Source organism: Rhinatrema bivittatum, chromosome 8 (assembly GCF_901001135.1).
Source record: "Rhinatrema bivittatum chromosome 8, aRhiBiv1.1, whole genome shotgun sequence".
In the NCBI taxonomy this organism is placed as follows: Eukaryota; Metazoa; Chordata; class Amphibia; order Gymnophiona; family Rhinatrematidae; genus Rhinatrema; species Rhinatrema bivittatum.
The window spans coordinates 175661249-175674542 of NC_042622.1; the positions used below are offsets into that span (position 1 = coordinate 175661249).

General features: G+C 43.4%; 1 protein-coding gene across 1 annotated transcript in view; it reads left to right on the forward strand.

Moving 5' to 3' along the window:
* MED13 (mediator complex subunit 13) overlaps positions 1-13294 on the forward strand; it is a 303754-nt gene that overhangs the window by 98009 nt on the left and 192451 nt on the right. Inside the window, exons 6-9 of the mRNA XM_029611551.1 lie at positions 1212-1406; positions 9510-9672; positions 10295-10405; positions 11190-11879. Coding sequence (XP_029467411.1) covers positions 1212-1406; positions 9510-9672; positions 10295-10405; positions 11190-11879 — 1159 coding nt within the window. The remainder of the gene's footprint in view (positions 1-1211; positions 1407-9509; positions 9673-10294; positions 10406-11189; positions 11880-13294) is intronic.

Sequence of the window (13294 nt, forward strand, 5' to 3'; positions counted from 1 at the left end):
GTGGAGACCCTCCCTGTGCCTCCCACTACACAGGGACCTGCTCCAGCAAGGTCCGGTTTTTCACGAGGATCCAACTCTATTTTGTCATATGGTTTGGCCCTTGAGCAGGCTCGCCTCATGAAGCGTGGCTATTCGGTGTCTGTAATTACCACCTTCGGCGCATCCAGACATGGTCAGTTTTCTAAAGGGGGTAAAGCGCTTCTGGCCACAATTACGCTGGGCAGTTCCCTTGTGGAATCTTAATATAGTATTGGAGTTTTTGGCAGGGCCCTTCTTTCGGCCGCTGCGCAATCTGTCCTTGTTCCTATTAACCCTGAAAACGGTGTTCCTGGTGGCAATATGCTTGGCTCGTCGGATATATGAACTACACGCATTGTTGTCTCGAGAACTGTTCCTACGGACGACTCCAAGAGCGCTACAATTTTGTACTGTTCTATTCTTCTTGCTCAAGGTAGTCTTGGAGTTTTATTTGAATCTGTCCATTTCATTGCCATCCCTAGATAGATACAAGAAAAAGGAAGAACCAGTCTCCTCTGCTATTTAAACATCAGTAGGCTTTTGGTGCATATCTGGAACTTTCAGAACTGGTGCACAAGACGGAGCTTTTAAACCTGACTCCGTCTCCATCTGCTAGCAGGGGAGCATATAACCCATTGGTCCTAGGTCCATCTGTCTACACTAAGGAAAACAAAATTCAGGTAAGTAATTTCTCCATTGTCTGATTCAAGAGTACACTTGTGTAAGTTCCAGTGGAAACTGCGCTTCATGCTTCTCAACAGTGTGTTGATGGCTGGGTTGCATGGGATGACTTTAAAATAAGGCAAAGACCCTGGATAACTGTGGATGAAGACTCATGGTGCCATAACCTGCTTAGTGCAAGTCTTGATTAAGCTAGAAACCCAAAAGGAGCAGGAAAAACTGTTTCTCCACTGGAAAAAAAAATCCTCATGATTGCATAACTGAAATAGTACTATAAAAAAGGCTATAAAGAATGAAACAAAAATACTGCTTGATTTGATTTGTTCTGTTACTTATGTTTTGATAAACTTGTATGTTAAATTGACTTGTATGTAATTTGTAACCCGCTAAGATTGGTGAATCAGTGGGCTAGCAATTTAAATAAATGAATGAAGCAAAGACTTAACCATTGCCAGAGGACTGAACAACAATGATTTAACATTTATATGCCATATTTTCTTTTTTTCTTTTAGCTGGCGTGCGAATGGTCTATCCAGCATGCTTAGTTCTAGTTCCTCAGTCTGATATCCCTTCTCCCAGCTCTGTTGGAGCCTCTCACTGTTCAACTACCTGCCTGGGTGTCCACCAAGTGCCTGTTTCCACAAGAGATCCTGCCATGTCTTCAGTAACTCTGACTCCACCAACATCCCCTGAGGAAGTCCAGACAGGTCAGAAGAAAAATGATTGCTGCATCTTAATGAGAGAAGAGTAATCAGGAGCTTAATTTTGAAGGCTTTTGTAATTAAAAAGATAGTCTAAAATATATATGTATATTTTTATGTATGAAACAATGGATGCATTTTGAAATTCCATGAATTACAATATGGACAGAAATGAACACATTTATTGGGCACAACACCTGCAACAAAAATGTAATTAGTACAAGTTTTGAAACTTGTGAGCACTATCACCAGTTGTCGAACTTTCAACCTTAGCTACTGTTCGTAATTGATTTCCTAAAAAGCTCCTATAGTCGCACACCACCACATTAGAAATAGTGCTAGTCTGGTAAAGAGATCAGGAGATGCTGTCTCTTTTGCAAACCAAGCTGAGAGGATTTGAATATCATTAGGAAGTGAGGGAGAGCATGTTGGGAGACTACATTGATTGTTGGATAGAGAAGATATGTATAAAACACATTCCAATAGCTAGAAAGCTGGCAACATGGCAGCATATTGAACCCTTACAAATCTAGAGATCTAACATAGGTTTTTGTTGTCATTGCTTTGAAATACTTCATACCAAATTATAAATATGCAGTTTAAGAACTCTGAGGTATGAAAGTAATACAGTTTATGTGCTATTCAAATTTTTACATTCCTTAAAGTCGGTCCTATGGCTTGCATTCCAAGTTGCCATGTGAGGAGGCTGTATTTTAGGTGTGTCCTTTGGCTAATTATGGAATACTCTTGGCAAGAAATGCTTTCAAGTTCTGATTTGAAAGCAGGGTGAGCTTCATCACACTTTGATATAAGAGTTGATTACAGACCCCCTTTGCCACATCCTTCCCAGCTTCAAAATACATAGAACAATCTTAGCTGTTCGTGAGATGGCTTGTGATAAATGATGAATGAAGGCTTTAGGACTCCTACTTGCTCAATCTTAATGAACCTTTATTTGTCATGGGGGCAGAGAAACCCAATTTAATCTCTGGGCAATGTCTGGGGGCCTTCATTGTTTTATTTTTCTTGGGGAGTTTGTGTTTTATTACAAGAACAAAAATTATATTTCCTAGTGTGTTGCCAGATAGACTCAGTACTAATGGTTTATGCTCCCCTGCCAGCAGATGGAGACAGTTTTCAAAGCTGATCTCACCCTAGCTACACCCCTGCAGTGACTTCAACCCTTCTGTATTTCTCAGTCTCCAGCAGATGTGGACATGCTTTCCCTAAGGGGGGATCGCTTTACCTTTTGGAAGAAGAAATTCTACCTTTAAATTGGAGAAAAGATTGAGCCCTGCGCTCCTGCAGTGATAACTAAAGGTCCCTCCCCCAGTTGAGAATTCCTGAGGTGATTTCAGAGATCCCTCAGAGGTATGCTTTGGTCCAGTAGCCAGTTCCTGGCGTGGACTTTGCTGCTGAAGCAGCTGAAAGGCAGCAGGTTCAGGAAGCTGAGCGCAGCAGTGATGGCCAAAGCCCTCTCCCCCCTGCAGCCAGAGACAGACTCTGTACTCAGCTGGTAAGCGCTGAGCCCAGGAAAAAAAATGTCCTTCCTATTCAGAGATGTTGGAGGGGTTTCAGAAAGACTTCCTCCGGTCTTCTTTGCTCGGCGAGCCGTACCGATGTTACCAATCCCGTTGGGGTTAGAGGAAGTGGGCTTTTGAGCGGGTTGCGCGGTCCTGCTTTAGGGTTGGTAAGCACACTGAGTGTTAGGCCGTGACGGCGCCATCTTGCATACGTTTTTGTGCCTGTATTGCCTATCATAGACCTTTTGGAACACGCAGTGCATGATGGCTCTGCACACGAGCTGTGCGCATAATGTCGCATGCGCACATACGTGCACAACTTACTAGGCGCAGAATACAAGTAAAGCTGGGTGCACAGGCTTTGCATGCGCTTCGCTGCAGCTTGTGTAGGTGCCCAAAATCTGTGCACATAAAATTTTAAGCGTGAGCCATCTGAACACACAGTTACCGTCGCCAATGGCTCCGGCAGCAAAGAAACATAAGCACCTTCCTCTCTCTGCGCTGCCTGTCATATTAAGGCTGCACAGTCTGACCTGGATTCTTGCTTATGTCAGCACTGTGACGAAGCCCAAGGAGAGTTGGCCTCCCTGGACTTTGCTAAGCCCAACTCCTTCCATTTAGAGGATGGGTGAGCCACAGCCTTAACTGGAAGTACCCCGGATCTGAGTAACTCCGGGACTGGGTCATCACTTGGAGAGGGAAATTTAGCGGCACCTACCCCAGTACGTACTGGGCTAGGCATGGACCCGGCCGCCTTCTCTTGGATGGAATTCTTTCAAGGCCTTAAAGTCTTCATACAGGCGCAGTCTATCTTACTTGCCCCTGTGTGGATGGAACCTCAACCAGTAAACCCACCCTCCCTGTCGTATTGGCAGACCTTGAGGCATGCCTCGACTCACCAAGGATATCCCTGGCAGAGACCCAGACGTCACGGACGAAGAAGAGGTTCCAGATTCCTGGTTTAGAACCATATCGGACCACGTTACGGTAATTCCATAGAGATGAATTGTCGGCCGTGGTTTCCTAGACCCTGAAGATGCTGGGAGTTCCCGGGGTGGATTCTGACAGAAACAAAGAAGAATCCCATTCTGATTTCCCTATGGGAAAGCCTCTTGCTACTTTCCAGTACTAGAAGTCATCCAGGAGTTGATTGACCTGGAATGGGATGCCCCAAAAGCAAGTTTTAAAGGTGAATGAACATTAGAAGCTCTGTACCCACTGGATTTGCAAGTGAGAGAACGTTTGCATTTCCCTAAAATGGATTCGCTGGTCTGTGCCATCTCTAAGTGAACAACTATCCCAGTGAAGGGAGGAGCGGCCTTAAAGGATGTGCACGATAGGCGGATGGAGTCCATTCTTAAACTGGCCTTTGATGCAATAGCAATTTATGTATTTATTTTAAAACATTTCTATTCTGCCCTTGCATTCAGATTACAAAAAAACTATTCACAAACTTCATGATGAAAATGACACATGTACAAACAATAACTGCAATTCATTAAAAGCAATTTTAAAAAGGTAAACTTGCAGATTGCTTCTTGTAGCTCGCTCGTGCCTGCTCCTTTCTCAGGAGGTGGATGACTCGGGGGCGAATTCCAGAGCAGTTATGGAACCTGCTGCCTTTTTAGCTGAAGCAGGCTCGGACCTAGTCTGTACCTTGGCCAGAGGAGTGGCCTTAGTGGTGGCAGCTAGAAGACAGCTATGGCTATGGAATTGGTCAGCAGACGCAACCTCCAAGGCAAATCTCACAAAGATGCCCTTTAAAGGATCATTCCTCTTCGGAAGCGAAGTGGAAAAGCTGGCCAGTAAATTGGTACCTCGGCTACCAGAAGATAAGGGAAAGCAGTTACAGCGCCCCTTACCAATGAGGGGTCGATCCAGAGGCTCCCAACGCTTTTGCCCCTACAGAAACTCGATGTTTCAGAGGTCTTGGCCCTTTGGGTGTGGTCTGTCCTTTTGGAGTCTGCAGCCATTGAGCGGGTCAGGCTCAGGTTCAGGTTTGTCCCGAACTCCCCAATGAAGTTTTGCCAACCCGCCCTTGGAACAAGGAGATAAGGGGTTGACTGTCCCTCTTCTACCAATGAGTTGAGATCATTTCAAACAAATGGGTACTGTCAATCATATGAGAAGGATATGCACTGGAATTTCGCAGCACTTCTCTGGACATATTCATTATATCTCCTTGCCATTCCCAGTACAAGAAGCAGGCAGTGGAGACTACCCTGTTAAGGATCCTTGGGATGAAGGCTATAATCCCAGTACCTGCCCCTGGAAAATATTGGGGGGCTTCCATCTATTTCATCGTACCCAAGAAAGGAAGGTTCCTTTTGCCCTGTCCTGGACCTCAAGAACATCAACCAACATCTGAAAGATTCATTTCTGCATGGAAACTATACACTCCATGATAATTGCTGTACAGTCAGGAGAGTTCTTAACCTCTCTGGACCTATCAGAGGCCTACCTACATATTCCAATCTGGTAAGAGCATAGTTTCCTACGCTTTGTGGTACTGAATCGCTGTTATCAATTCCGGGCACTGTTCTTTGGCCTGGCCACTGCCCCCAGAACATTTTCCAAGATTATGATGGTTGTAACGGCAGCATTGAGAAAAGAGGGAATCCTGGTGTACCCGTTCTTGGATGACTGGTTGATCCGGGCAAAGTCCATGGAAGAGAGTCTCCGAGTGATTAATAGGGTGACCTCCTTGCTTAAGGAACTCGGTTGGGTCGTAAACCTGAACAAAAGCAGTTTCAAACCTTCCCAGTCCTTGGAATATCTGAGTGTCTAGTTCAACACCAAGCAGGGCAATGTCTACCCTCCCGACCACGCGGATAAGGAAATTGATGTCGTAAGTGTGTCTGTTGATGAACACGATAGCTCCACACCGGGCGTATCTCAACACCCTCTGGCAGCAACCCTGGAAGTAGTGCCATGGGAGAGGGCAGACATGCGACCACTTCAATGCTCCCTGCTGTCAAGTTTGGAACCCACTGTCTCAAGACTATTTGATTCGCCTCCACTTACCCATGGAAGTATCCTCTCGGCTCCAGTGGTGGTTGCAGGAAGCTTATCTGGGCAGGGGTGTACCCCTGGCCCTTCCGAACTGGCTGGTCTTCACAATAGACATGAGCCTCCAGGGTTGGGGACCTCACTGTTAGGAACTGACGGCCCAGGGGCGTTGGACCAAGGAAGCGACCCTCTGGAACATAAACCCCTGGAAGCCTGGGCAGTCAGATTGGCATGTCTACAATTCAGCCACATACTCCAGGGTGATGCAGTCCGCGTAATGTTGGACAATGCAACAGTAGCCTACATCAACTGCCAGGGTGGAACCAAAAGCCAGAAAGTGTCACAGGAGATCTCTTTATGGAATGGGTGGAAATACATCTACAGATGATCTCAGCCTCCCACATCACAGGAAAAGACAACATCAGAGCAGACTTTCTAAGCAGGGAGAGTGGGTGTTGTCTGCCAAAGCCTTTCAGCTGATAGTAGATCACTGGGGTCTCCCGTCCATTGACGCTCTGACTGCATCTCACAATGTGAAGGTTCCCTGATTCTTCATTTGCAGACTAGATCTGTTGACCCTGGGAATTGATACACTCATTTAGAACTGGCTGGAAGAGGAGCTGCTATATGCTTCCCACTGTGGCCCCTCCTGGGCAGGGTCATTCGTAGAATCGAATGCCATAGGGGATTTGTCCTACTAGTAGCACCAGATTGGCTCAGGCGTCTATGGTATGTGGACATGCAGAGACTCCTGGTGGAGACCCCCCCTGTGCCTCCCACCATACAGGGACCTGCTACAGAAGGGACAGGTCCTTCACGAGGATCCAACTTGATTCTGTATTAAGGTCTGGCCCTTGAGAGGGCTTGCCCGAGAAGCGAGGATATTCAGTGGCAGTAATTGCCAACTTACTCCATGTGTGGAAGTTCTCGACATCCCTAGCGTATGTGTGGGTCTAGAGAGTATTTTGAGGCCTGGTGCGAGCAACGCGGTGTTTCCCCCTTGGGTGGTCAAAATTCCATTATTTATGGAAGTTTTGCAGGATGGCTTGAATAAAAGTTTGACCCTTAACTCCTTGAAGGTCCAGGTAGCAGCTCTATCCTGTTTCAGGGGTGAGGTGAACATAACCCACCTGTTGGCTCATCTGGACATGGCCCGTTTTCTGAAAGGGGTGAAGCAACTTCAGCCACCCCTGTGGTGGCTGGATCCTTTATGGGATCTTAATCTAGTATTGGAGTTTTGGCAGGGCCCTACTTTCGGCCACTGCGCAGTCTTTCCTTGCATTTATTAACCCTGAAAATGGTGTTCCTGGTGGCTATATGCTCAGCACGTTGCTTCTCTGAACTACAGGCATTGTGTCGGGAACCGTTCCTCCGGATGATTCCAGGAGCATTTCAGCTTCTTGTCCAAGGTAGTCTCGTAGTTTTATTTGCATCAGTCCATTTCGATGCCATCCCTAGATAAGCACAAGGACACGGAAGAATACCGCCTCCTCCGCCATTTGAATGTCCGAAGGCTTTTGGTGCGGTATCTGGAAGGTTTCAGAACTGGTCCGAAAGGCGGACCGCCTGTTTGTCCTTCACAGTGGAAGGAAGCAGGGTGAGCCAGCTTCACAGGCTTCCTTAACTCGCTGGATTAAGGAAGTGGTCACAGGAGCCTGTGTGGAGGCAGGAAAGCAATTACCCCCTTCAGGTTAAAGCTCATTTCACAAGGGCTCAGGCAGTCTCATGGGAGGAAGCTAGACTGATGCTGTCTCCAGTCATCTTGCACATCTTCTCCATGTTCTATCGCCTGGATGTTCAGGGCTGGGAGGACATAGCCTTTGCAAGGGCGTTGTTAACCGGACTGCGGGCAGCCTCCTGCCCCAATCGGGAGTAGCTTTTGTACATCCCATTGGTCCTGAGTCCATCTGGCTCCACGCAAGCAAATGGAGAAATTACTTACCTGATAATTTTATTTTCCTTAGTGTAGACAGATTGACTTAGCAATCCGTCCTCGGCTACCCAAGAACGGTGCCAAGGATTCGCCTGTGGAGTGGATATCAATTCCAAGAGATTACTGGTAAGCCGTCATCTGGTCCCTAGATCAGGGCATCTATAATCTTACTGAGGTTCAGTGTTTGAGTACAGTTATGGTTATCCGGCTTTAATCAAGTTTTTTTTTTTTTTTTTTTCTTTTCAATAATATGTCCACAGTGGCTTTTGAAGAGAATACTGAAGGGCTGAGGTCACTGCAGGGGTGTATCTAGGGTAATGTCAGCTTTGAAACCTGACTCAGTCTCCATCTGCTGGCAGTGGAGAATAAACCATTGGTCCTGAGTCCATCTGTCTACACTAAGGAAAAGAACATTATCAGGTAATTTCTCCATTTACCCGGGAAAAACTATGAATTTTTTTCCTACTAATTGCTTCTGTTTTTGTTATAATAAATACTGATAATTCCAGTATAAAATAAAAACTGTAAATGAAGGTCCCTGCCTATATCATTAAAATTAGTTTCAGAACATTGCAAACATTGTACATATAAAATTTATAGAATGTGCATATTGTCAAAAATTGGGTGAATTATTAGAATATTAATGTGAGAATTGTGGAGCTATTGGGCTGTGATAAATGAGGTCAAATTGATCATTTGGTTCTGATCAGACTTGTACTGAAAATGTAAAATGAGCCATTTTTTACTTCATAGCAAGCATCTGTTTGGATTGGGTATCTTTATGCCTTCCTAAATGATATTTTATTTGTATTTTGAGTTTTCTTTTAAATTAAGCTCATCTATAAAATTTAAAAAGAAATGTAGCTTGAACTTTTCAAGTTCAACTTCCTGGTAAAAAGTTTTCACAAATTCTGAGAACTGGTGCTTGTGCCAACAATTAGTATTTAAGCAGCACTCTAGAAAGTCACTGTCTCATATTTCAACTTGATACTGCATTTCATTTACAATGCAGAAAATGTCTGTAGTCTAACTTTGTAGTTTACTGGATCCTTGTATTTCTTGCAGAATTTCTACAGAGCCATTCTGCTTGGGCTCTTTAGCGATTCACTATCCGCTGCCATTTGCTCTTCATCTGTTCCCACATTGGGTCTCTATGCATTCCCAAACAGGCATTGGATTAACTCCATTACTACTTTTAAATGGCTGCTTACTCATGTGTTCAGTATTTTGTTTTTCATAGCAGTTTGCTGTTCGTTTGTTTTTTCTTGTAATTTTTTGTTTTCTTTATTGTTTTTCAGTAGGTAGTTTGTACTATTTTGTTTCTTGTAAAATGCTGTGGTGGAGGCATTATGTAATAAGATCCTGTTCTTTTTAATCCCTGCTGGTCCCTGAATGGTGTTCGCCGTGCAGAATTTAGATGATTCCCCAATCCAGTTTCTCTTCTAACAGCCATTTGGTGTTTTCATACCTCACATTTTTCTGGTTATGTCTCAAGATATCCACATTTCCGTTTTTGTTGGTTTTTTTTTAAACTCAGCTTGTCAGAATACACATGCTATGTGATTGATCGGCATGGCTATAAACAGTCAGTAAACGCACTTTATTCTAGTTATGGTTCTACTACGTCTGTTCTCTTCTCTCTAGTGGATGCTCAGTCGGCCCAGAAATGGGTGAAGTTTTCTTCTGTTTCTGATGGATTCAACTCTGACAGCACTAGCCACCATGGGGGGAAAATCCCTAGGAAACTAGCCAATCAGGTGGTGGATAAGGTTTGGCAAGAATGCACTATGAACAGAGCGCAGAACAAGTGCGTACCTTATTCTTGCTGTGGGCTTAACACTGTACATCTCACTTGTTTACACTCTTTCTCTAGTAACGATTGCTAAACTCTGTTAATAAAGCTTGTTTTGAATATTGCAAGATCTGAGGCTTTCCTATTGGCACTAATACTTTTACTTTCTCCTGAAAAATTCTAAGTAAATAAAATTGTTAAAAAAAAAAAAAAAATCCTAACCAGGCAGGTTAAATAAAATCATGCCTTCTGTAGGATAGCACAAGCAAATTCTGAAGTCTTTATTATAAAATATTCAAAAGAGACACCTGTGTGTGTGTGTGTGTGTGTGTGTGGGGGGGGGGGAGAACCCCATTAAATATACAGTGTTAACTGCTGTAATATGCGGATTACATGGCATCTTTGTGGACTATTATAAAATTCTCTGTACCATATCATATCTGTGCTGCTCCAATACCATGCAGATTTCTTCAGCTGAAGGGAAGACTTCGGATTTTACACAGTTCTCACTAATGATTTTTAATGACAGCTTGTGTATTTTCTAGTTTTCTGTTGCTTCATAAGGATATTTCAGATGTAGAGGAAACGGAGAGAAAAAGATAAGTAATGCTAATAAAACACAATTTTTGAATTGCAGACGAAAGTATTCTGTCACTTCAAATGGTGTGTGCGATGAGGAGATGGCTGAAAAAATAGCATCCTGGGATTTTGTTGAATCCACGCAGAGAGCAAACTGCAGTTGTTCCAGGTACAGTAAAACCAAGCTTTAAGGCCCATAAAATGTAAGAAGTGATTTTATTATAGAATATCTTTTCTTGAATGAAGTATTTTATGCTTTTCAAAATGCTGATTTTTTTTTTCTTGCTAAGTATTCCTTTATGGTTGGCTGTAGAGTGTATTTTTGCTTTAATAATTATACAGGCTATTCATGGGAAGCTTGAATACACTTTGATCCCTGACTTAATATGGGAATTGTAGATTTCCAATATTTACGATTTTCCCTAAGGTCCTTGCTGAGGCCTTTGGCACAACAAAACTTTCAAAATTGAGGGTCAATAACTTTCCATGAGAAATTCAATAAATCCAGCGCTGTTTCCTGATTTTTCTTACCCAACTCAGTTTTGCCTTTGATAAACATATTTTGAAAACTGAGCCCTACGCATAATTTGCATGTAGGAGGAGAGATTTATAAAACTCTTAATTGACACAGTTTCTGTTTGAGGGTTACAATTTCAGTATGGGTGGTATCCTGAAACTGTCATCTTCTTGAAATCAAATGTGAGAAGAAGTTTGTGGCTTCTTTACATTAATAGATGAGCGATTTTTTTTTTGTATATAAATCTTGGAACATTTCAGAAACAAATGATAGCATGCACACTTTCTTCAAAATCAACCTGGATAGTTTAATGGTTGTCTTTTTTAGAATTAGTTGTTTCTAGTAAAAAATGATTGAATTTCAACTGTTATTGCTGCAGAATAATATTCTGACTGCTATGTTACGGAGACCCTCTCATTTTTTTTTATTTCTGTAGGCACAAAAATCTTAAACAGAGAAATTCAGGTCAGCAGGGGCAGGCGGTGCCTGTGAGCCAGCAGCAGCAGGCAGCTCCAAAACATAAGGCCACAGAGAAGCAAGAGAAAGGGGATAAACCACAGAAACGCCCTCTGACTCCTTTTCACCATCGTGCATCTGTTAGTGACGATGTTGCCATGGAAACAGACTCAGCCAATCAGAGACTTGGGATCAGATCACAGGACAGTCGGGGTCGTTTCTCAAACATCAGACCTAGTGATATAGCAAAGACTCCCCAGATGCACGGCACTGAAATGGCAAATTCGCCGCCGCCGCCGCCACTTAGTCCTCACCCATGCGACGGAGTAGACGAAGGTGCAGATGCCATTAAAAACCCTTCGACTCCTCAGAGCCAGCATTTCTATCAAATGCCAACTCCAGACCCCTTGATTCCTTCTAAGGCAATAGAGGACAGGATGGATGGATTATCCCAATCGTTCCCAGCTTCATTTCCTGAAGTCCTAGAGCCTACCCTTTATGTTGGTGCAGCAGTACATTTGGAAGAGGAAGAAACAGATACCACATGGAAGTATTATAAGGTTCCTAAGAGGAAAGATTTGGAGTTCTTGCCTCCACAACTTCCAAATGATAAATTGCGAGATGATCCAGTGGGGTCTGCTGGACAGGAAAACATAACATCTGTTACAGAGTATGTATTTAATCTCCTCACCGCCCCCCTCTTTTTTTTTTCCCCTCTTTCTTCACCACTACCCTCACCAGCTGGTCTGCCCAAGCGACTTCAACTTCTTCTCTGGCTAGTGGACACGTGTTTCAGCAGGGCTCATCTCTATAGTAGCCCAAGCCCTGTTGAACAAGAGGTTTTAAACATGCATCTCCTGCACTGTAGTGGTACAGCTGGAACTGTGGGGCTGACCCTAAAATGTGTATGTGTGTGTATATATTTTTATTCCTTAATTGAGCTTATTTTGTACAAAATATTTCATTATCAATGTCATGTGCCATCTTGTGCTGGATTCTTTTAAGGGGCTAAGATCACAGCCTAGGTCCATGAAGTTAATTCCACACTGTAGAACACATCCTCAAGTGGAAACTTAGATTGCAAATCCTCTAGAGATCGGGAAATACCTACAGTACCTAAATATAATCAGTTTTGAAGTGGCTGATCAGTCACAAAAAGCAGAATGTAAAATAAAAAAATTCAAGTTAAAGGGAATAGTCGGCCCAGAGGGCAGATACTAAAATGGTCAACAGTATTCATCATAAAGTACATGTGGTCAGACTTAAAGATATAAACATGTATACACTGGAGGAAAGAAGGGAAATACCTGCAAGGAATAAATGAACAGGGAGCAGGCCTAGGAGGAAGGGTAGATGCAAGATTAATCTAAGGAAATATTTCTTTACAGAAAGGGTGGTGGACAAATGGAACAACCTCCCTGTGGAGGTAGAAGAGACTGGGACTGTATGAGAATTCAAGAAAATATAGGACAAGCACAGAGGATCTGTGAGGTACAGGAAGGGGCTATAAAGCTGAGCAGGAAATGTGGATGGGCAGACTAAATGGATAATATGGTCTTCATTTGTCACCATGTTCCATGTTTATATGTAAAATACCAAGAATATTCTGCCTTTCACTTCCTGGTATTCTCTCTTCCTGATAGGCAAGAGATCAAGGATGAATAATAAATGACTTAGGGTTAAATTTGGTAGGAATAATTTTTCTAACTTGCTATGTTAGCAGCTGATGCCTGCCTCGGGTGGGGAAGGAGGGTGGAGGGGAATGGGTAAAGAGGCCAAAGAGCTGAAGGAGGTGGAGAAGTGAGTTGGGGAGGGGGAATAGAAGTATAAAATAGTTAAGCAAAACAGAGCATGAGAAAATAAGATAAGCAAGCTAAGGAAAAAAAATAAAAATGGGAACAGTTGGTGAAGACCGTAAAAAGGCAAAAAAAAAAAAAAGTTGGGCAGGGAGGGATGGATTATTTTCCTAGTTCCTGAAACCTTTGGCTGAGATCTATTTTTTAATGTTCCAACCCTTACCATTGATCTGTGGTATGTGGTCACACTTTGTCTGGGTGTGGTGTATGCGACACTCTGTGTGGTCTC